The 25455-nt window shown below is 45.5% G+C and overlaps 1 protein-coding gene across 2 annotated transcripts in view; it reads left to right on the top strand.

Annotated features, from left to right (window-relative positions):
• Positions 1 to 25455, top strand: part of LOC147688904 (ATP-dependent translocase ABCB1-like) — a 509764-nt gene that overhangs the window by 199416 nt on the left and 284893 nt on the right. For both annotated transcript variants that reach the window (XM_086941799.1, XM_086941800.1), the window contains exons 9-10: positions 10634 to 10811; positions 11272 to 11385. In XM_086941799.1, the coding sequence (XP_086797925.1) occupies positions 10634 to 10811; positions 11272 to 11385 (292 nt within the window). The remainder of the gene's footprint in view (positions 1 to 10633; positions 10812 to 11271; positions 11386 to 25455) is intronic.

Raw genomic sequence — 25455 nt, forward strand, 5'->3', positions numbered from 1 at the left:
CAAGCTGCAAAAAACAGCATGGGGTTGCATGGAGAAGTTCACACACAGAACAAAATAACCATATATCGGTAATAGATGTAGTTCTCCAGAAGTATGTCCATGTGGAAGCAGGCAGTAGTAACACCTTTGCTTAAGAAACCCTCATTGGCTCCTACGATTCCAGCTAATTTTCGACCTATCGCTCTCCTGCCATATCCGATTAAAGTCTTGGAAAAAGCAGTTAGTAAAACCCTTTCATGTTTTCTTGAGGACAACCATCTGCTGGATAGGGACCAATTTGGGTTTCACCCAGGTCACGGCACCGAGACTGCGTTGTCAACCGTAATGGACAACTTACAAATGCTAGCCAACAATGGTAATGCTACTGTCTTAGTGTTACTAGATATGTTGGCCGCATTCTATACAGTGAGCCATACAGTGCTGGTGGAAAGACTGGAGAAGATAGGGGTGAAAGGACAGGTCCTACAGTGGTTACAGTCCTACCTATCAGGAAGACAATAGGTGGTGACCATGGCACTGTTCACTTCCAATAAATCTCCAGTACACCATGGGGTACAGCGATCAGCCCTATTCTTTTTAATATCTATCTACGGCCGATGTTCTCCACTATTAAATCCTTGGGAATTGACCTGGTCAACTACGCTGACGAAACTCAACTGGTGTTTTCCCTGGAAGGGAAACAAGCAGTATCCATGGATACGTTCCAGGAGTGTATGCTTCAGACTGCAAGATGGCTCAGGAAAAACTCATTACATATTAATGGGGGGAAAACAGAGGTGGTATACTGTTCCACTGGCAGAATGTCCCAGCATCTACCACTGGAGTTCAAGCTTACTCCAGAGGAGGAACCCTTGGTCACAGTCAACACGGTGCGCAATCTGGGATTTTTGGTAAATAAAAATCTCCAAATGGAGTCACAGGCCAACAAAACTGTCAGCGTGTGCTTCTCTCTGATGCGCATGTTACTGCAGATTCTCCCGCTACTCCCAAAGGATTCACGCTTTTTTGTAGTAAGGAACATAGTGTTGAGCAAGCTGGACTACTGCAACTCCCTGTATTTGGGAGATCCTCAATACATCCTTCAGGGGCTGCAGAGAGTGCAGTCCATGGCTGCTAAGTTGGTGCTAAATAGGCAGCGCAGGTCTTCAACAACTCTTGCCTTGAACGATCTTCATTGGTTGCCTATTAAGGAAAGGGTCTGTTTCAAATCATTCCGTATTGTATACAGGGCGGCACATGGTTCGGGCCCAGTCCCACTCCAGGGGAAATTTACCTGGTTCAACCCAAAGAGGCAGCTCCGCTCCTCTAGTGCAAATCTGATGACGACTACCAGATTTAAGCGCTCCAGGATGGGGGGGGAGAGCTTTTAGTGTGGCTGTTGCACACCTTTAGAATGAGCTGCCCCAGAGCATTAGACAAGCCAATTCCTTGATTGAGTTCAGAAAGAGTCTGAAAACTTAGCTTTTCCCCAAGGACTAAACCTTCGTTTTCTCTACGGCTACTCTGGTCTGCTCATTTGGTGGTTATTCTCAAGTCTAAGCGCCAGGATACCCATACGGTGGCAGTCTGTGCTATATAAGAACCTAACAATAAACAATAAACTTGTGCCAACATTGGATAATCCCTAGACTAAGGGCCGGATTTAGATCTTGGGATATAATGGGATTTATATTTCGGCGGACGGAATATCCTTCATCGTTGTGGCGGAGTAACCCGTCAACTGAGATCTAAATCAAATGAATACTGGGTTATAAAAAGATACAGTTAATTTGCATGATTGAGCCGTAAACTTGGAAGAGAAAGCAAAGTGTTGGTGCTAACACTTCCTTATAAGGATTGTTTTCTTATGTACAACACCAGAGGTGTGAGGGTCAATTTGTGAGGGAACCTATTTTCTTTCTCTGATTCATCTGCAGGTATCCAGAACGACTTGCATAGGTCACATCATTTACTGATTGTCCTGGCATGCTTCTTCATTGGTGACCTATCCGCCTCATTGTTGGTAAATACCACCTTCGCAGACTCAAGCGCTAGTTAGGAATTCTGATAAATTATGATGGATACAGCAGGGCTCTAGATATTGTTTTTAAAAATATCTCTAGTTATACCTATCAGGTATTTGCTGGATAGGATTAAAAAAGCTAACACTGGAAGTAAGATGAAGTACAATGACTCATCCAGCCACCTGTCTCGCCAGCAGGTTTCAGCCTTACTATCTGCCCATATTGGTCATCAGCCTTTGTCAAGACTTCACTATTTCACTATTACTGCCTAGAAAAACACTCATCCCATGCATTGTGCTAAGGAATGCAAACATTTAATTGAACCTACTTGGTTTTTCTTACTACTTGCAGAAAATATATCATAAGAAATATTGATTAATATTTCAATCATTCCTAATCTGTATAAAAAACAACACCCAGCCTGTAGTGGACACTGCAAAACCACATGTCTAGGTAAGTGCATAGTGGTAGCTATAACACTGAAATACAGCAAGAAAGTGTTCATGCAAGTGTGTTCACATTTACCCACTAAAGTCACTTACCTCAATATTGGATTCATTATGTACCCTGGACATGGTGAAGGAGCACCACCCTTTAATGACACACTTGCGACCGTAAGAAAAAAATGGAATATGTGTTTTAGAAGTAGCTTAAAACTGTAGTGATCAGGTCCACACAGGTAGAGGTGGTTCAGAGAGGTTTATTCAGGATAGTTGTAAGATCACAAGAAGACATAACAAGACCCCACCAGGAGCAGCCAGCATACTGCTCAGCCCAGCCAACTGTGAGTATTTCACTCCCAACATTCCATATTATGTCATTGCACCAAGATTCCATTGGCAGGGCTAGAATAACACCAGAGTCAAGATACAACACTTAAAACATCAACATTGGATTAAAAACATGTTAGGGTCCCCATATGTAGTGAATAATTTGACCCAATGTTTACTGGTGGGGGCCACCTGTACCAATGTATGAGGAACACACATACTTTTCCACATCAGACAGTGCCAGAGAACAAGAGAGGGAAAAACACACAAATAGGGAACACAGAGGAAGAGAAAGACAGAAAAACCTTCACAAAAGAAGAAAGCAAGAACCTGCTAAAGTGAAATAAAGGGGCAGGGAGTATCTGGTAGGAGAATAAAGAGGCATGAATTGTATTTACGACTACCAGCTTTGGTATTCGGCGTGTCAACATTTAATGGCACTACATGGTCTCATGAGCAGAGCTTCGTGCACCAACACTCAATATTTTGCAAAGTAAGGACTGCCCATATGTAGATGTAAGGTTTAGTTATGAGGTACCACATCTAGAAATACTTCTCTATAATTCGTAATAGGTAATAATTGCTTCTTCAAGTTGTTAAGCCATCACAATTGAATGCTTATGATGTACATGTGTGCAGTGATCGGATATAGTGCTCATCTGATATAGATGTTTATTAAATCTTATGAGCTTGGTAGACTGCACCCATGCATGTGCAAGAAAGGGATAGTGTTTCCTTAATTGCATCTAGTATTGTCTTGATACTGTACACATATTTCTTGCCTGAATGAGTATTAAGAAGAATATAGATATACAAATTAGTATGATAGTGTAATGCTCTTTAAGCTGTTCTTTCCTTGGTCCCCTCCCATGCTTTTATTAGTTGTTGGTTATTTGCTGTTAGAGAAAGGAAATATAATAGGGCCCCCACAGTGAGTCTCACCTCGTCAAGGGTTTGGAGCTACCGTCCACCTACCGATCCTCATCTGTCCATTAGTACTGCCATTTGGCGCCACGCTATTCCCCTTTTAAATCCATAGGGATACTCATCAGTTGGCAGGCTGCATCAACACGCACAACTTACTAAAGCATTGCATGTGTGTTTTATGCCTTACTGAGATCATGTACTGGGAAATGTAGCTCCCAAAGCCTGTCACATATTGGGAAATATATAATATTTGGTAGAGGTGTGAACAAGGCAGGGGATCCTGCCGAAACGCGTTACAGCCCGCAAATAAACAACAAACTTACTTAAAAGACTGGAGCTGCTGTGTCGGTATCTGGCTGATCCATTTTGCATGTTGAAGTTGGTTGTCGCTATATATATTGATTGATAAAGGCTGTTGATTCAGCCGAAACATGTTTCTCCTGGTTGCTGGGTCCTGGGAGGCCCATTACATTAAAAAGAAGCCTTATTCCTGCAGTCTGCCATGTGCGTGCTGGTTTCTTTTGAAAGCAGGGTTGTTTAATATATATATACACACCTACTGGCAATAGCCAGTAGGTAGTTATAGTTGGGACCAAAGTTTCCCTATGAAAAGCATTTTTTGTTTTGCCAATAACTTTGGTGCCACATTACGAATCTCCACGAAAGTTTCACAAAGCGTCCCCTTTTCAGATGATCCATCAAGTGGGGGCCAAGAAAAAAGGGAGTTCCCAAAATATGTTACGCCCATGTTAAGTCTATGTGGAATTTTACATTTTTTGAACACAACTACAGCCCGAACTGCCGAACGGAATGACACCAAATTTGGGAGAAAGCGAAATGTTGGTCCAGAAAGCTTGCTTTTTGTGATTTGGTTTAAATCCGTTCAGTAGTTTTTCAGATATCTAACTTAATAAAATGTAGATATCTGGGGGCATGAGTCCTTGCAGTGGACTCTCAGAAATTTGATTGGCTCCCAACAGTTCAACCAGGAAGTGTTGGCAGCCATCTTGGGACTCTGTCTCAGAAAAAAGTTAGAAATAAAGAAAAGGGTACAGGGTAGAAATAACCTGACCCACCAGACATAGGTAAAAAAGCATTTTTTTTTATTTTGCCACAGACTCGCTGGTGGAATTGTGGCAAAAAAGTGTAAAAAGCAATTGCTGGCCAGGTCCAGGGGCATGTGAATAATATAGGAAGGGGCGCACGGGGCCCCCTCCTGGGCTACTCAAAGCCCCAGGGACCACCACCTCCTCAGGGCATTGTTATTTATGAATTACTTACAGGCCCACTGGGCCCACCCGCTGCCCAGGGGCCCACCACCTACCTGGGGCTAATTGCAGTTATGTGGAAGGGGGCCTCACGGACCCCCACCTTCCCAAGGCACACTGTTTTTTTAAATCTGAAGTAATATGGGGGAGGCCATAAGGCTTTCCCCGTTGCCCTGCTGCCTTGGGGACCGCCACTCCCCAGGGCTGGCTCCAGCAATGTCAATGACATTGCAGTTTGCTATGACTTGGCAGCACCACTGCTCCCACCTTGTCTTGGCAAATGGTTGTTCGCTTTGAGCAAGTGAGAGCATTTTGTTCCTGCTTGTTACGGAGCACTTTGCTGTTACGCACAGGGAGCTACATGTCAGCAGCGTCCTGTGTGTAAAAGCAATGCTAGCTCCTGCAGGAGGCGGGGAGCCGACATGGACAGCGGGAGCCTCCAGGCTCCCCAACGAACTGGCCTGGTCTCGTGGGATGGGGCCCCCAGGGCTCAAAAATGACCCGGTAGGGGGACTGCTCCCTTTAATGAAGATATTTTCTTTTTAAAGAAAAGGCCTTGCCCCAGGGGATGGGGTTCCCAGGGCCAAAATCGGCCTGGGGAAGGGGGCTCACGGCCCTCTCCCAGTTCTTTAAAGTAAATAATTAGAAAAAGAGCAAAATCTGGGGGAAGGGGACCCCGGGGCCAAAAATGTGCTGGAAGAGAGGGCGCTCCGCCCACCTTCATTTGAATTATTTAAAACATCGAAATAAAGGCTCGGCCCCAGTGGATGGTGGCCGTAATTGGATTGGGAGGGGGGCGTGCAGCCCACCGCCTCACGAGCCAAGTGAACTTCATCCCCCAACTAGTAGTGCACCAGGAGGCACGTTTGCTGAGTGGCAGACAAAGGGGTATTGTCTCCTATCAGGTCTCATCAATCCTGCTGTGTGAGACTTACTGGAGGTAATAGCAGGGGTAGTTGGCCCCCAAGGACGTCCTTAGGGGCCAACTACCCCTCCTGTTATCTATAATAAGTCCCACACAGCTGGATTGCTAAGAGGTCTTCAGAGGAAATTGCCCTTTCTCCAACACTCTGCAAACGAGGCTTATGGTGCACTATTGGTTGGGAGATGAAGTTCACTTTACTCCTGAGGGACCTTGGGGGCTATGAAATGCTCCTGGTCCTCCTGCCGGATTCCTGAGAGCTGGTCGGAGGCCCAGACCTCTCTGCAAGCATGACTACTGGTTAAAATACAAATAAATTCACTGAAAAAACAAAAGATTACAGTGACGTTATAGTCATGAAAGAATTTTTTTTAACTTAGAAATTCACAGTAAAAAAATCAAAGGCTACAGATATGTTTAAGTTAGGCTCAGGTTCACTTGTACAAAACCAGGTGAGCTAACTATAACTCACGCACCCGTAATGCACTGCTTATGACCTCACATATTACAACCTCGATTTGTAGCCTGTGCCTGTCTCCAGAGAATGAGGAGTGAAGCTACTTTGCATTTTAGGTGTTTAAAAACAAAAGACAATAAGATATCAATTGGAATGCCACTGGGCTCAATACAAAATACAGCATTGAGGCACCACCAACATACGTGACATCTTTGGCCCAGAAAATATCAAGGGAGTGGCATACAAAGAGGATATCTCATCGGATTTCCCACTGGCTCAAGGAGATAAAGGCCTCGAGAATCTGCCTCCCACAGCAGTCGAGGAGGAGGAAGTTCCATTGAAACAAGTCAGAAGGCACAGGACAAAAACGATGCCCAGAACCAATGTCCCTCGACCATGCCTGAGGATAGACCACCTATGTTATCAACCTTGGAAGCCTTCCATTCTCAAACAGAGGTTGAGTGCCTCTCCAGAGGGTGTGGGACATCGAGTTCTGAGTCTAGCCACTAAAGGCATTGACCTTCAGGTTTGGGTCCAGGCACATAGACCTCTTACTCTTGACAGAATCCCTTAGCTCTGGAAAAGCCTTGATCCAGGGGCTTCACATTTCAGCACCAACTAAAACTGAATATCCGTCAAGCCACCATCAGAGTTGAGATCCGAAAGCCGGCATTGAAAAAGGTCTCCACACCAATGGCCTGATTATCACAGATAAACGTACACTTTTGTGTAGTTTTACTATTTTTTTCAGTATTTGCAAACGATGATTTAATATTAACTTCTTGGTTTCTGTAGTTGGGGCAGAGAACTCCACACATAAAAAGATAGGCCTGCCACTTTGCAGGTGTAAGGAACCCAAAACATCTTCAGGAGGAGTGCTCTCTGATATCTTCTGAGGGTCCAGGACCTCAGGGCCCTACTAGGGGAGCAGGGCCTAGTCCGGTCCATTTGAAATGGTCAGCTGGACAGTTGCAGGGGGGCCTCTGCAAATTGGTTGTGTCTTGTAGCTCAAACATGAGGTCAGCCAACTGATCCTTGGATTCACTTCTGGAGAGCCTGATTGCAAGGCAAGCAGAAAACATGGCAGTCCTTTTGAATCTTCTACTGGCCCAGGAGTGTTTTGCTGGGAGGTTCTTAAGTTGCCAATTTCCAACCTTATGCCAGCCTTGGTTACTTACCCCGATATCTGGTTCTGGTTAGTTCTTCTCCTTGGATTTGGCCCCAAACTGTCTCCAGTCACAAAGGCAACGGCAGGCCTGTTGTCAGATGTCTTTGTGTGTGCTACAATGCAGGACAAAGGTCTTTCCCAGCCTCTCCCATCACACCTAGGCCTCTTTTGTCTCTATATGGAAGGAAAGCTGTAGTGAAGGAGGTCCACTCAGGAAGGTAGTATTTCAGGATTCTTTATTCCATGAAGATCACATGTAGTAAGGTACAGGACATCATGTAGTTATGTGGAGATCAGATCCCCATCAGGAGCTGCTTGTCAGCTTCTCAGCCCATGACCAACTCTCGCTCTGCCTCTCTCAGTCCAAACATTCCGAGGCATCTTCAGACTCCAACATTCCAATGAGTCAGAGCTCAGGCACTAGCTGAGCAGGACTGGTAAACACCTTACAATCTATATATATATAAAAACAAATGTATGTCTGTCTGTTTGTCCTTTATGCATTACTACACCATTCATCCGATCGGCATGAAACTTTGGGAAGTTGTTGAGTACACTCCCGCGACGGTTTCTGGAAAAAAAAAAGAATTAAAAAACGGAAAAATTTGTTAAATATCGGCCTCCCGGCTCCCCAGGGCCCTCATAATCTTTCCAATACTGAACGTTTACAGTTTCCGGTGCGACTCGCTTTTGCAATGACCATCAACAAAGCACAAGGACAATCGTTGCAAGTGTGTGGACTAGATTTGGAGAATCCGTGCTTCTCACATGGACACTGTATGTGGCCAGCTCACGAGTCGGAAAACCTTCTGATTTATTCGTGTACGCACCAGACGGAAAAACAAAAAATACTGTGTATCCACAAGCACTCGAATAAATAAACAGAATTAAAACAACACTTTAACACCTTCGCCACTCATGACGAGCTCAGCTCGTCATGCAGTGTACTGCTGGTACACTGATGACGAGCTGAGCTCGTCATGAAACCATCCTTTTGGATAATCCCCAGCACAGCAGGGGAAAATGCCTAGCATCGATGTGGTTAAAATGTTTTCCATATTAAAATGAATACGTTTCAATAAAAATGACACAATGTAAATTGAATGTTATCATAACAAGTTTCCTTAAATTTCCTTTCTTCTGAGATCGCAGCAACGCGCGACGGGTAAGCTAGTATAATATGCAGGCTACTACATAAACACCAAAGGAAATACCAATCACAGTCATAAGGCCCTAGACACAGGCAGAAAGGCACTCACCCAACTTTCTAAAAGTGTAGGAACTTCAAGCCAACTTTACCACTAAAGAGGATTTTAAATTACAATTCATTTTGAGTGTACATCTGCATATCTATATCTGGTCACAAACTGAAATTAACAACTATTAATTGAAAAAAGGTAACCCAGTTTAGGTCTATGGGTGAGGTAGTCTTACAGCAGTAAAAAACGTACTTTAGGTGTTTTTCCTGTTAGGTCATGTAAAACCTAAACCGACATGTCCTACTTTTTAAATACCATGTACCTGCTTTATGATCCTTTGAGCCTACCATAGGGGTGGCTTATAAGCATTAAAAAGGAAGGGTTAGGTCCAGCAAAAGGTTTTTTTTGCCATGTCAAAATGGCAGTTCAAAACTGCACTTCATGCTGCAGTGCCAGGCCTGAAATGTTAAAGTTACTTTAGTGTGTGGCACAATGAGTGCTGCAGCCCACAAGCGGCATTTAATTTACAGGCCCTGGATACATGTACGCAAGACTTCTAAGTGAATTCAATGTGAGGTGTAGGCCAATTTTACCACTTTTTAGGGAGACCACAAACACTTTTTCACTGATTATCAAGGGTAATTTGCAGAGTCCTAACTAATGCCAACAAAATCAAGTTCAGCAAAACGGAGTGAATGCGAAAATTCTGGGGGTAATAGCACGCCAAGTATGTCAGCTCTTACAATGCACCATACACATTCATTGAAAACTGTTTTGTGGATAGTCAAGTCTTCCAGGAGGCTTTGGGTGGCCAAGCTGTACTAAAAACTTTATTGCAAACATCTACATTATCTGGTTGTTAGCCACCTCTTCCCGAACCTTTTCGTTGTTTTTTTATCTACACATAACATGTGAACTAAACCAGCAGTGGCCGGCACAGGTAAATGCGGTGGGGTGAGGCAGGGTGAGAGGGGGGATGTCGACAGATGACGGAATAGGTATAATTAAATAAATAAATAATACCTATTCCGTCGTCTGTCTGCTTCCTCCCCTGCCGCGCCCTGCCTCGCCCTACAGCGCTTACCTGAACTGCACTAGCACTTTCTACAAATGGAAATGTTTCCATCTAACCATCATTTTGTAGCTTGTAGTGCTGTAGATTCTGTAGATTCTGTAGATTGACATGGAAAGTCCCACCACTCTGGAAGCAAGCTATGATCTAAGATGTTTGTTATTATTCAATTAGTCACAATGCTCAGTACATATTCTGTGTCTTACCTCACTACTCTCCATTTACATTACTAACCCACTGAGGGGAAAAAGAGTCTGAGGTGGAGTCTTTGTCCTGGGCTAATGAAGGAGTCATAACATATCTCGAGACCAAAGACTTCTTCGAAAACAAACAACTTGCAGACTTTGCACCCACCCCTAGATGGCAGGAGTCTGCACAGCATGCAAGTCTAAAGCACTACAAGCTACAAACAAATAGTTACACTGTAGGTAAGGATTTCCTTCTTGTACCATGTACTGCAAGTGCCAGGGCAGGTGTATTGGTGGTCTACACTTGTGTCCAGGAACCTTGCCAAGCAGGGACTGCGTGCAGGCTGTAATCCTAGGGTATCACCAAGGGCTTACGTCTGGTGGCTGCCTACATCTAGCTATGGTTTCAAGTCATGTCTAGATGACACTGTCAACACATGGAGTGAGTTCAGTGGGGTGACCGCAGGCTACATAATCATGGCTGGGCGTATTTCAATCATGGCTGGACTTATTTGAAAAAAAAAAGTGCATGAACTTGTGTGATGGGTCACATCCCGAGGCAAAGGCTTTAAGACACTACACACTGTTAATTTTTTTAAAACGAGACAGCGCTAGTTCTCACAATGTTTAAACATATTGTGCAAACGTGTATTCTGCAGGTATGAAAAAAATCTAGAAGATGCAAAGAAGATTGGAATAAGAAAGGCCGTGACAGCCAATATTTCCATGGGTTTCGCTTTCTTGCTCATTTATGCATCATACGCTCTGGCTTTCTGGTATGGAACCTCCTTAATCATAGAAGAAGGACAGACTTATACCATCGGATCTGTGCTTACCGTAAGTTAAAGGAATTTTAGTTTTGGCTTAATGCAAGATAATAGGCCCATGTTCTGACTCATTGCATCTGATCTTGCACTGCTAGTCTTATTTAGAACCGAGTGATAATGAACTACTGGTAATATGCAGATGTCCCTGTTGTATTCTGTACTTACAAGCCACAAGAATTCCCAGAAATCCTCTCACTGAAGAGGTATTCGAGAGTCTCGAGTAAATGGCTGCTTAATCTTTTCTTTAGTTATAGTGTCTTTGTGCAGTGTCTCATCTCTTGGTTATAGTTTAAATAAACACTCTGAAACAATAAAAATGTGGGCGTCATACTGGAATGAACACACTACAGATCAAACATCTGTAAAACTGTTGGCTAATTCCTGTTTGCCTTCTGCTTCTGTCTTTCACTGTATCCCAGCCAGGTGTACTTTACTGGATTGAATTGGTTTCCATTAACTTTCTTTTCTAGGTCTTTTTCGCTGTCATTATCGGAGCCTTTGCGATTGGTCAAGCTTCTCCCAACATCGAGGCATTTGCTAATGCAAGAGGGGCTGCCTACTCAATTTTTCAGATCATCGATAGTGTAAGTTACTCGTTATTTTTTATTTACACACATTTGTAACAATGCCAGCAACACCCATTTGGCATTTATTTAACATCTTATTGAAAGAAAATGATGTAAAAAAATTGAAACAAAGTAATTAGGTGAGTGTATATCTCGTTTCGAAAATGTCGAAGAAAATACTGATTTTTCCGGACCACAGAAAGAGTATTTCAGTTAGGCGGGGTGCTTGGTGACTTCGTGTTCAGATCCTATGCGTGTCCTTCCCTGGTTGGGAAACAGCGTTTACAATGCTGCCATTACATCGTGGACTAGTATCATTTACAATTCCAACACCTTCCTTATTGTTGCGCATGCTGGAGTTGGAATAGTAAATTATACTATTCCTAAATAAAGCGCGCCCACTACTGCAAGTCGATCTAATGACTTGTGATGTAAAGGTATCGCGTTCTAACAACGCGGTCGTTGTAATTACCGGGTTGTAATAGAACCCGATGTAGTGTGGCTCACTGGTTAGAGGCGGCAGACCCGAAAGCAGAGAACGGCCCAGGACCAGGGTTCTATTCCCGACGCGGCAAGTTCGTGGACCTGGGTCAGCGGACTCGATAATTCTCGCCTCGGTGCCTACTCTAGCCAGGGATCACACTTGGCAACTCTGGGCATTAGATTGCCTCATCTCTACAATGGCCCCCCACATTCGCCGGGGATGCCTGGTTTCACCTTGGAGATACCCAGTAGGGACCATCTCACAGGGATAGCCAGGACGGGTTCCCCAGCGGTCTACAGCGCCATGACGCCTCAGGGCAGCAGTGCGCTTTACAAGAACACATACATTACATTACAATATCATGAATTTGAATTTGAATTTAAAACATTTGTAAAGCGCGGCGTACACCCTGCGGTTTCTTGGCGCTGTGTAGACAAGGTTTAGCAAAGCGGGGCCAGGGATGGCTGGCCCATAGAAAACAATGAGGCACATTTACAGAGGAAAGGCTTGTTTGAACAAAAAAGCTTTAAGGTCTTTGCGGAAGGAGGAATAATGTGAGGCAAATCGTAAGTGGTCGGGGAGGGAGTTCCAAAAGGTAGGAGCCAGAGTTGAGAAGTTGGCCCCTCCCCACTTTTTGCGTTTGTAGCGTGGAGTTTGCAGGAGAGATTTGGACAATGAACGAAGCTCTCTGGCAGGAACGTATTCATTAATCAAAGAGGAAATGAAAGCGGGAGCAGACCCCTGGCGAGCCTGAAAAATCATACAACCGGTTTCGAAAAGGGAACGTTCCTTGACAGGAAGCCAGTGGAGCTCCTTGAGGAGGGGTGTTGAGTGATGGGAGCGCGGGAGACCATACACCAAACGTGCCGCTTGGTTCTGAACCATCTGGAGCTTCCGCAGGCTGTACGCTGGGATGCCGTTGTACAGGGCATTGGCGTAGTCCAGCCGCGAAATCACCAGAGCGGACATGATCAGTTTGGGTGCCAGAGGGGAAAAGAAACGGGAAACAGTGCGAATGGTACGAAGAATGAGGAAACAGGAAGAAACAACAGAACTGATTTGTGAGTGTAAAGTGAGTTGGTTATTCATTTTGACACCCAGGGTTTTGACTGTGGAGGAAGGAGTGGGGGAAGGACCAAAAGAAGGGGGCCAAAAAAGAGAGTTCCAGGGACTGGAAGAACCACCTGTGAGAACCAACTCGGTTTTGTCCGGGTTCAGTTTGAGATGGTTGTGGTTCATCCAGTCCCTGATGAAAATCATAGTAGACTGGAAATTAGAAACAAAGTGGGGAGGAGGGGAGAGGCTGAAGATGAGCTGGAGGTCATCCGCATAGTTATATACGGTGACCTCCAGCTGCTGGAGTGCAAAAATTAAAGGAAAGATGTATAGATTGAAAAGTAAGGGAGAAAGTGAGGAGCCCTGTGGAACACCACAAGTGACGTGGAGTGGGGTAGTCGTGAAGTCCCCCAACCGGACCGCCTGGGTGCGGTCCCTCAGGAAGGATGATAGCCAGACCAGGGCTGAGCCCTCTATTCCCGCCGCTCTGACCCGTGAAAGCAAGATGGTATGGTCCACCGTGTCAAAAGCGGCGGAGAGGTCGAGGAGCACCAGCGCCTGATGTTTATTTTGGTCCATGCCATTCCTGAGGTTGTCCAGGACCGACACCACAACGGATTCGGTGGAGTGCCTGGGGCGGAAGCCGGCCTGACGAGACGCCAAGCCACCATTTGCCTCTACATGGGCGCTGAGTACCGAGGTGATCATGCGTAGTAACATGCTATATTTGTTTCTGTCTGTCTTGACGATAGGTATTTACAAGTCCGCATCTGGATATTGTAACTAAATATTAATGAGAACGAAACAGGTTTTGCAGCAAAATTTTAAAGTACAGTGAATGGTGAAACAGAGCACGCACACACTTTGTGAATGGGGCGGCGCACTACATGATTTACATGACTCTGAGAGTTTGTCTAGTTGAGTGTTTTTTGTGCATCTAAAGCTATTTTTGGTAGTCTTTCCGGTTCCATCCTTTCCAGTCCTTTTTGTATGTCTGAGTGAGCCGGACTTACTGAGTACATCCTGAGTCAAGACGTGAGCCTGGAAGGTGACCTTCTCACAAGCCCCTTATCCCACTGTTCAACACAATCTCAAAATTAAGTGACAGGATTGTAGACAACTCCTTTTGGAGGAGGCTACGATGCGTTCCTTATCTACCTGACATCGAATCTATGAACATGGGCTAGCGTATAGGCAAACTCCTGGCGTGGTTGGAACGTAAGGAGCGAACAGCATGATGGGTCCATGCGATAACTGGCCCCAAAGATACACTCCTCACTGATCCTAAGGAAATCGCGAATACCTTTGCATCTTATTTTGAAGAAGTCTTTAAGGTCCCAGAGACTTCTCAAGCCCCGCTTTCGGCTGATCTCCTTGCCACCGTAATGATGGAGAGCATTTCCCCACATGATAGGAACGCCTTAGAGGCGGACATTATCGTGACAGAGATTCTAAAAGGCATACTAGCGATCCACTCCGGCAAAGCGATGGGTCCAAATGGACTCCCCATCGAGCTCCTCCAATCCATGTCAGCTAAACTAGCTCCCCATCTTTTAGGCCTTTATAGGGAATGCTATCAATCGGGACTCCTCCCTGATGATATCCGCAATGCAGCTATAGTAGTCATACACAAGCCTAACAAGCCTGCAGAAGAATGTAAATCGTACCGCCCTATCTCCCTTCTCTTAATTGAAGCTAAAATCCTTGCCAAGCTCCTGGATAATCGACTCCTCCCTTATATCGTTGATCTAATTCACCCAGACCAATCCTGCTTTATGCCGGGTAGAAATGCGGCCAGAAATCTACGGCAGGTACATTGGGCCCTGGGTAGACTTAATACCATCAAGGAGGAAGCAATTCTGCTATCCCTAGATGCCACCATGGCATTTGATAGCATCGAATGGGACTTCCTCTTCGCCGTGTTGAGTCACATAGGATTTGGTCCCAAGCTGAATGGTTGGATTAGGCTACTGTACACACAACCCACTGCATTCGTCACCGTCAATAATCATCGATTTGCCACTTTTCCCCTCCAACGGGGCATGAGACAGGGTTGCTCATTGTCCCTGCTCCTTTTCGCCCTAGTATTAGAGCCGCTGGCCGTTTGGATCATGGGAGATCCAGGTATACGGGGATTTAAATGGGAGAATGATCACGAAGATCGCATTTCGCTATACGTGGACAACATCCTTCTCTATCTGGCTTCTCCAGCACATACACTGTGGAGGCTGCTCCATATATTTCATATGTTTGGTGCACACTTGGGATATCGGATAAACTGGTCAAAATCCCAGATGTACGTACTGTGGGGCGAGCCCCACCCAACCCAAGGAGCTACGAGATACAGGTTGACACTCAAGGCTTTCAATATCTGGGCGTGTTTGTCTCCACAGATGTTACTACTTTTTTCGAGCGGAACCTGCTGGAGCCCCTTCAACGTCTAAAATCAGACAACGGACACTGGCGATCTCTCCCTCTCTCCCTCCTGGGACGTGCGTCCTTATTTAAGATGCTTGCGCGCTTCCTTTATGCGCTCCTAAATGCTCCGTACCCAATCCCAGACTCATACTTTGCCCAAATCGACAGTGTGGTACGGGAATTATTATGGGAAGACCGCCCGTCACACATTGCTATGAACAAACTCACCATGGGATGGTACAACGGGGGTATAGGGTTGCCAGACATACAACTCTACTACCAAACTTCCCAACTGATGGCAGTTAATAGTTGGGTGTTCGGTTCACACAACAATCCCAATTTCCGCACCAACCACTGGCTCATGGGACGGGGTGGCTATAATAGGGCATTGTATACCAATCCCAGTAAGCTTAACTTGACAGGCCCCACAGCCCGTACCATTGAAGTGTGGCACGGAATCATGAGAAAACTGGGGTGGCAGAACCGTCTAGCTAAAGCAACTCCACTCTGGGAACCTGATATATTGGGTCGACTCAGCAAATGCCCCGGTTTTGATAAATGGGACACTATCGGTATTTCTACAGTGGGGAACATGTGAGTGAAAGGGAAACTGGACACATTTGCTGACCTCCAGATTAAGTACCACCTTGCGCCTTCGGAGACCTTTCGCTATATTCAAATCAGTCACACTATCTCCACTGCCCTACCAAAAGGAACCCCTCTCCCTGACTCTTGACCATTGGAGGATCGATTGTATTAGATCCAATAGAACACAAGGCTATCTCCCTCACCTATAAAAACTGGCAAACAATCGTACTGATCCAATGCAGAAACTATGCATGAATTGGGAGGCTGGGTGACATAGACGATGAAGACTGGAGAGACGCCCTTGCCTCTCCCAGAAAAGTAGCTATCCCCATGCGCATCTGCTTCATCCAGCGTAAAATACTCCACCGGGTATAATTTGATGCTAAGCTATTGTTTCGACTGGATAGGCGACCAGACCCGCTCTGTCTCCGACATTGCAACCAAATCGGCACCTTTACACACCTACTTTGAGAATGCCCACACATACAGGGCTATTGGGAAAAGATGGCCCGCCAAATGGCCAGGACATGTGACAAACCCCTGAGACCCTCTCCCATACTCTGCCTCCTCAACATATGGGAGGCTACTGACCTCTCCAAGGAGCAGCAGGCGTGGGCCGCAATGGTTGGGATATCGCAAAGCACAACATAGCACAGAAATAGGGGGTGGCCGCGAGCCCACTGGTAAAAGATTGGACAGAAGACATGGATTGTGCTATGATAACTGAGGAAACGGTATTCAAGGGACTGGGATGCCCCAGGAAATTGGACCATAAATAGGGAAAGTAGAAAAAATATAGGGGGGACATCTGCATCTCCCCTTTGGTGGAATTAAAGCGTGAGAGACAAACACTGATGGCCCTCCTCACAGTTGAAGCTGGGACCCCCCACCAGCGATCTAACACAGTGGTGTTTATGTGGCCCTAGCATGGCATTTTATAATGGTATGGTCGAGGCATGTGGGCTGCTGAATTCATATCTGTGCATAGATCGCCGCCTAGTGTTGGGTCCGGATGATTGCACATTGTTGTCCTGGAAGAGTCTTCGAAGTGTCACGAGATAGGTGGCTCCTCCCCTAGACTACAGTGCACATGGGCATCCTCTCCATCCTCAGATTGTTTTTTTCCGAGATTGGGTTCAGATGTAATTTCTTAACTCGGAGTTCGGAATCGATTAAAAACTTTCTAAAAGGCCAAAAGGCCTTCGGGGTCGTCGGTATTGTTATTCAATCGGTGCCGACAACTTTATTCCTGTTGTTTTCTACTCAGGACGTCGAATCGGGCTGCATGGCCTTTTCGACACCAAGGGACCGATCGTCGATGGAACGAAGTCCATTCAAAAGATGCCCTAACTGTAACTCAAAATATCCACACATATATAAACACCCTGTGTGTAACAAGTGTTTATCTCCAGAACACAATGAAGCCGACTGCTTAGCTTGTGCACAATTTCGATCATCAAAGAAGACACTTCGGATTCGTCGAGCAGCGAGGCAGACGATGCAGAAGCCAGCGCCTGACCCGGAAAAAATATCTTTGAAGACGACGAAGAGGTCGTCGAAGCTGAAGATTCAGATCAGCAGTAGGAGCAGGGGTCAGAACATCACTCCAACTACTACGTCGACGAAGGAGAAGACATCGTCGAGGTAGGGGACGACGATCCAGGCATCGGAGCCGTCGATAACGACTCCGGCGAGGACACTGGGCCAACCGTGAGTACGTAGCCCAGTTCATTTACTGATATGCTTCCAGAGGCTCAGGTCGAGGCATCGCCGGAAGGCCTTAGCCAAGATCATGACATCGATTCTATAGCCCCGCAATTCAGGCTGGCTAAGAATATAAGACAAGAGCCATCGGTGCAACATTACCATAGCTTGGTAAAATCAAAACCGAAAGTGATGGAACCAAAACAGAAACCGAAACTGATAGACTTTACAGTCTTCGGACTGAAAGGTGTGAATCCATCGGAGCCGACCAAAAAGAAAATGGTCGTCGACCCGGCTGGGTCGCATATAAGGATTGTCAAGCCGAGAGCCAGTACACCCATGTCCACGCCTAAGCTAAAGGCCGTCGAACCGACAAGATCGATGTCGACACCAAGCAACACAAACAAGGGACTCGAACAGAAGACGGTTGTCGAACCGAAACAGAAAGTCGACAAACCAAGGCCGGTGCACACAAAGACACTCGAGCCAAAGGCAAGGATCGAACCGAAGTGGTCCGTCGAGCCGAGGCAGCAAAACATCGCTCCGAAGCAGCAAGCTCCAAAAACGACACAAGGCCAAAAAGTGGTTATCGAACAGACGAGAACAGTCGGATCGATAACAATTACGGGTCCGAAAAAGTTCATACAGACTAAAAAGACTGTTGAAACACAGAAGTCCCTCGGACCGATAAAATTCGGACTTCCAACACACGTGAAGCCCAAAGCGGTCGAACCAACAACCGGAATCGAACCGACACAAACAAAAAAGGCGATAACGGGGAAAAGAGCTAACGCACCTGAAAAGCAAAAGCCCTCAACAGATGAACAGTCAAAACTGTATGTTGACCCCGATACTGGCAGAGTTACCCTATATAAAAGGAAAATCAGGCCAGACACTTACGCTGAGACCTATAAGATACCACTCAAAAAGAAAAGAGACACTTCTACATCTCCAATTCTCTTTGAGCCTATCAGACCACATGTGCAAGAGACATACATATTCTCCCACACGCACAGATGAGGGTGTGGACTATGAGGATAATGAACAGTATTATTATCTGGTGGACAATGACCAGGACAACCAGAATCAACCATGGTCTGACCCTGTCGATCCTGGAGACTCTCAGCCCATTCCAGACAATACTGCATATCATGTTAAGACTTTGCCTACAGAGGACACAGCTGCTTTCAATGCATTAATAGAAAGAGCAGCATACAATCACCACGTGGAGATGCATGCAGACCCCATTGAGGAAGACTTCCTCTTTGACACTTTCAACACTTCTGAAAGATCAGTCAAAACATTGCCAATGTTAAAAGGGGTGCTTAAACACGCAGGGGACATATTTAGGGAAACAACCAGGGCACGGGTCATTAACCCCAGAATAGAGAGGAAATATAGGCCAGCACCAGTGGACCCTACATACATTAAGGGACAGCTGCCTTTAGACTCTTTGGTAGTATCCAATGCACGTAAACGTGCTCATTCTCAGACTACTGGCGAGGCTCCACCTCCAGACAAGGAGTCTAAGATTCTGGAGCCTTCAGGCAAAAGGGTAGCTGCTCAAGCAGCTAACATATGGAGAATTTCAAACACACAAGCCCTGTTAGCCAGGTATGACAGGGCACACTATGACACACTAGAGCAAATTCTCCAGCATCTACCTGACCTTTATAAGGAACAGGCAGAGTTCCTAATACAAGAGGGAAAGCTAATATCTAACGCCTTCATCAAATGTGCGCTAGATGCAGCAGACACAGCAGCCAGGGCTATCAATACCAGTGTCATGCTCAGAAGATATGCGTGGCTTCGCATCTCTGGGTTTAAGAATGAGGTTCAGAGCACTTTACTCAATCAACCTGTAAACCCTGATTATTTCTTTGGTCCTGATGTGGACACAATATTAGACAAGATGAAGAAGGATACCGAGACAGCCAAGTCTATGGGAGCCTTGCAGTCACAACAATACAGAGGCGGCTCCTTTCGTCGCTCCGGCAACAGAGGAGCTGCAAGAGGAGGCTCAACACAGCAAACCTCATACAACAAAGGGAACACGCAAAACACCTACAACAAAAACAGTAGAGGTGGATACCGCGGCAATAACAACAAGGGTAGAGGATGAGGGAATAACACCACCAGATCCTCTACCAATACCAAAGAGTGACTTCTTGTCACTACCCCCAGACCATGTAACACCGGTCGGGGGAAGATTACAACAGTTCCTGCCAGTCTGGAAAACATAACTACAGATAAGTGGGTGAGGCAAATTATCCAGCATGGCTATTGCCTAGAATTAACCTCCACACCACCCAACATACCTCCAAGACACCGTCCTATGTCCGCAGAACACTTATTGCAGCAGGAAGTCATCAGCATGCTACAAAAAGGGGCCATAGAACTAGTACCCTTAGAACACCAGGGTACAGGGGTGTACTCACTGTACTTCCTAATCCCCAAAAAGGACGGGTCTCTCAGACCAATTTTGGACCTCAGGCCCCTAAACCAATACATATTATCAGAGCATTTCCACATGCTCACTCTACAGCAGGTATTACCACTGCTGCATCAAGGAGACTTCCTCGCAACACTAGACCTCAAAGACGCATATTTCCATATACCGATACACCCGGCACACAGGAAATATCTCAGGTTTACAATACAAAATCGCCACTACCAATTCAAAGTCCTTTCTTTTGGGGTGACAACAGCCCCAAGGGTGTTCACCAAGTGCCTAGCGACAGTAGCTGCACATCTGAGAAGACAGCATATTCATGTCTATCCATATCTGGACGACTGGTTAATACAAGCACAGTCAGCCCAGCAATGTGCCAGCCACATGTCACGCACTATTCACCTCCTGCACAGTTTAGGTTTCTCGCTGAACTACCAAAAGTCCCATCTTCAGCCTGCCCATGTACAACAGTACCTGGGAGTGATGATAGACTCTCTGGCAGCAAAAGCACAGCCAAATTCTGCCAGAATAAACAGCATTCTGACGCTGATCCAAAGGTTCAGGCCCCAACACTCCCTCTCAGCCCGAGTGTTTATGCAACTGATAGGCATGATGGCCTCATGCATTTTCATAGTCCCTCACGCGAGACTATACATGCGTCCGCTGCAGGAGTGCCTAGCACGTCAGTGGAACCAGGCTCAAGGACAATTGAACGACCTAGTGTTGGTGACCAGTCGTTCATACAACTCTCTGCATTGGTGGAATCCACAAAACCTTTGCAAGGGACGACTGTTCCAAGAGCCTGTACCACAAATAGTGTTGACGACGGACGCATCCCTGATAGGGTGGGGAGCCCATGTCCTCCACCACACAGTGTAGGGCTTATGGACCACGCAGCAAAAGAAAATGCACATCAACCTACTGGAGCTCATGGCAATTTTTATGGCAATGAAAGCGTTCAAAGTACATCTGTGCAACAAGACCTTGTTGATCCGGACGGACAACATGACTGCAATGTACTACCTACAGAAACAGGGAGGAACACACTCTCCACAGATGTCACATCTAGCTCAGAGCGGGTGGAAGTGGGCCATTCAAAGAAACATTTTTCTCATGGCGGAACACCTCCCAGGCAAGGACAATCAAATAGCGGATCTGCTCAGCGGACACAGCCAACAGGTGCACGAGTGGGAGATTCATCCCACAGTGCTACAACCATACTTCCAACAGTGGGGACAACCAGAGATAGACCTGTTCGCCTCAAAAGAAAACGCAAAATGCCAATACTTCGCCGCAAGGTTCCCACACCCCCAGTCTCAGGGCAATGCGATATGGATGAACTGGTCAGGCAAGTTTGCCTACGCTTTTCCACCAGCACCGTTGATACCGCTAGTGGCACGCAAACTGCGCCAGCATTCCATGACGCTAATCCTGGTTGCTCCAACATGGGCGAGGCAACCGTGGTACAGCACGTTCCTAGAAATCTCCGTGGTGCCTCATCAAAGACTACGACTAACACCCAGTCTCTTAACGCAGAGCCATGGAGACATTCAGCACCCAGATCCGCAGCAGCTGAACCTTGCAATCGGGCTCCTGAAGTCATAGAGTTTGGCTACCTAAACTTACCTCCTGACTGCATGAACATTATCAAGGAGGCAAGGAGACCTACCACAAGAGCATGCTATGCGGCAAAGTGGAAACGTTTTGTCATTTATTGTAACAACAATGACATAAACCCACTAGACACATCAATCCAAAATATCATATGCTATCTTTTGCACCTACACCGCTGCAATCTAGCCTATACATCCGTAAGGATACACTTAGCTGCCATAGCAGCTTACCTTCAGAACAGGCAGCACCTTTCGCTATTCTGAGTGCCTTCAATTAAAGCATTCATGGAAGGGCTCAAACGAGTGATCCCCCCAAGACACCCACCTTCACCTGTCTGGAACCTAAACGTTTTTTTAACCAGACTAATGGGACCAGCTTTTGAACCTTTACACTCGTGTGAAATACAATTTTTAACATGGAAGGTGGCTTTTCTCGTAGCGGTTACTTCGCTTAGAAGAGTTAGCGAGCTGCAAGCCCTAACTATTCAAGAACCATTCATCCAAATTCATGCAAATAGGGTTGTGCTTAGGACAAACCCTAAATTCATGCCAAAAGTGGTATCCCACTTCCACATCAATCAAACAATAGAACTGCCAGTGTTCTTCCCAAATCCACAGTCAGTACCTGAAAGGGCTCTACACACACTAGATGTTAAGAGGGCTCTCCTATATTACATAGACAGGACAAAAGATATCAGGAAGACTAAACAGTTGTTTGTTGCCTTTTCACCACAGCACAAAGGCAACCCCAATGGTTTAGCTAGATGGATAGTTAAGTGCATCCAAATATGTTACATTAAAGCTAAAGGCACTTTAACAGTTCCCCCAAGAACGCATTCCACACGCAAAATGGGGGCATCCATGGCTTTCCTAGTAAACATTCCTCTAGAGGAGATATGTAGAGCAGCCACATAGTCTACCATACATACATTTACCAAACACTACTGCGTAGATGTGCAGTCCAAGCAGCAAGCAGCTGTTGGAAAGGCTGTTCTCAAACCTCTTTTTCAGATTGCTGCAGCTGGCACGGGCAACCACCGCTGGGGAGAAACTGCTATACATTCTATGCACAGATATGAATTCAGCAGCCCACATGCCTCGAACGGAATATGCTACTTACCAGTATGCATCTGTTCTTGGCATGTAGGGCTGCTGACATTCATATCGCCCACCCTCCTTCCCGGTGCCTGTCGCAGCTGTAGCATTCACTATTACTTTCTAGCATGGACATCACTTACTGTATAATACTCCATCTCTGACACAATGGCAAAAAACGATCTGAGGATGGAGAGGATGACCATGCGCACTGTAGTCTAGGGGAGGAACCACCTATCTCGTGACACTTCGAAGACTTTTCCACGACAACAATGTGCAATCATCAGGACCCAACACTAGGCGGCGATCTATGCACAGATATGAATGTCAGCAGCCCTACATGCCAAGAACAGATGCATACTGGTAAGTAGCATGTTCCATACTGTTCTGAATCAGGGATGTATTGTATAGATGTACGGAGGCCTCCCAGAGGCAGCAAACTGATGTAGTCTTGGACAAATGTATGGAAAGTGATGATGCCAATGTTATGTTTTCTTTAATGGGCTAATCAATACGATTGTACATTGTTCTTCACCGATGCACTTTTCTTGCAAATAAAAACAGTTATGAAAAATAAAAAAAGAAGTAAGCCTGACATGTAGCTGTGACGCCCCTACCTTACCAAACGTTTGGAAACCGCCGCTTTGCAATACAACTACTCCAGTCTGTGCCAGCCTCCCAGAGAAACCAACTTTTCATGCGACTGACTTTGTCCCAGCCTTTCATTTACACTGTCCCGACGTGTGATTGATTCTAATCTGGCTTTCGAGAAACAATCCCATCATAGCAGTGACGCTGCGTAAGCCATGGCGGGCCGTGCCTCAGTACTGCAAGCATTTAGAGGGCACCCTGGTTTTGTCTGTGTGCACCTGCATATTCTGCCCTGGGTCAGCACTCTGTTTCTTACGGTATAATCTTTTACCTAACCTTGTGTGATTTTAACTGGGAAGCCTGCCCATTGACCGAGTCTGCACCAACCCATTTGGGCTTCCAGGTGCCCTTTCCTGACACATGACTTACTGTGCTTCACCCCTGCTTGTTGTAGTAGCAGCAGTTTGCCACGAGAACGACTCTTTAGGCTCAAAAATCCTTAAGAGGTAAGGCCAGCACGTGACAGAATTTCTGCCCTATCAGCTGTACAGAGTTAAGACACACATGGCTGCTTTGCCTCACTGTTGTTTCAGAGGCAGAGCCATTTTAAAGTCATCAACATGACCTGTTCACTCCACCCTTCTTCAGGATGTGGGCTCTGGTGTCATCGGCTTGTGCTGTACCCAATCAAAGCAAAACTCACATATGTAGCAGCGTGGCTCTATTGTTATCAAATGAACCAACCTGTTTTTTTTAACTCTTTTTGTTATGCTTAGGAATTTATGTTGTCCATTTGTTTCTTACAAATTCTTAATTTATTGCAGAATCACTTAAATAAAATCCCAAGTACACGAATTTCATCCAATTAATGTTTGTCTTTAATATTTATTTGATTTCAAACATTTGCTTAGTAGCATCTTAACATGGTAGGCCTATATTACCATAATTTCACTCAGGATGGTCCGCAATGGAGGCATACTTTGGATGCCCTTAGTTTACAGACAGTCATGTGGCCTGTTTACTCGTAATCCAAGAAAAGTTGCAGACTGTTGGACCAGTTTCTAGTCGGCATCTTTTCCTATATTGAGTTCAAGTCAGTATTCAAGTCACAAAATATTACCATGTTCAAAATTGGGAGTTTGATTTGAACACAACAGTGCAAAGGGAGTCGAGCTCTATCTGTGACTTGTGCTTGGAGTTTGAGACCCCTGGCCCGAGTGTCAATGAGGGAGTGGATATGAATGACAGAAAATTTGCATGGATAGATTTAGTATACAATATTCTGCACTGAAACATAATTAGTTGGCAATCCAATGGAATTCATGAACACATTGCTTTTCTTGTGACATTCCTGCTCTCTCTCACAGCCCCCATTTCACACAGCTTTGCTCCATTTCATAGCCCCACATCTCCTTCCCTCTTACCTGTCATTGTTCATCTTCATCTATGTAACATTTATTGCCTCTTTCCACCATCCTGATCAACCCCTCTGGCCCATTGCAACTCTCTCGATTCCTTTTGGTGCTCTGGAGAAATTATACCAAGAGAACAGTGGTCTGTAGCCTACAGAGAAGGCACTAAGGTGCAGAGTGTGGACAGGACATTTGAAGCAAAATCAGGAACACAGGCATGTTGTTCCAAAGGACTGGACCCATATGCACACATATCCCTCCACCAGAAAATAGGAAATGCCACATGGATTGGTATTTGTGTGTGTTGGGGGCGGGGTAGGGAAGGTCTCTATGAAAGTATTAGGCTCCTGGTTGGTTAAGTACCAGACTCATTGTAGAGATTTACATTTATTTTATTTAAAATCTCACACTGTTTTGTTAGATAAGCAGCCAAATGTGATGCACACCCTTAGGGCCCGATTCACAGAATGAACTTAAGACTCAATCCTAAACTTACTACTATTTTGGTATTCACAGAATGCACTTACTACTTTTGGAATTCACAGAATGAACTTACTACTTTTGGAATTCACAGACGTTAGGATTTTGTCTTAAGTCTGTCTTAAGTTTGTCTTAAGTTTGTCTTAAGTTTGTCTTAAGACAAACTTAAGACAAAATCCTAACTTCTGTGAATAC

Source organism: Lissotriton vulgaris, chromosome 10, assembly GCF_964263255.1.
Source record: "Lissotriton vulgaris chromosome 10, aLisVul1.2, whole genome shotgun sequence".
Classification (NCBI taxonomy): Eukaryota; Metazoa; Chordata; class Amphibia; order Caudata; family Salamandridae; genus Lissotriton; species Lissotriton vulgaris.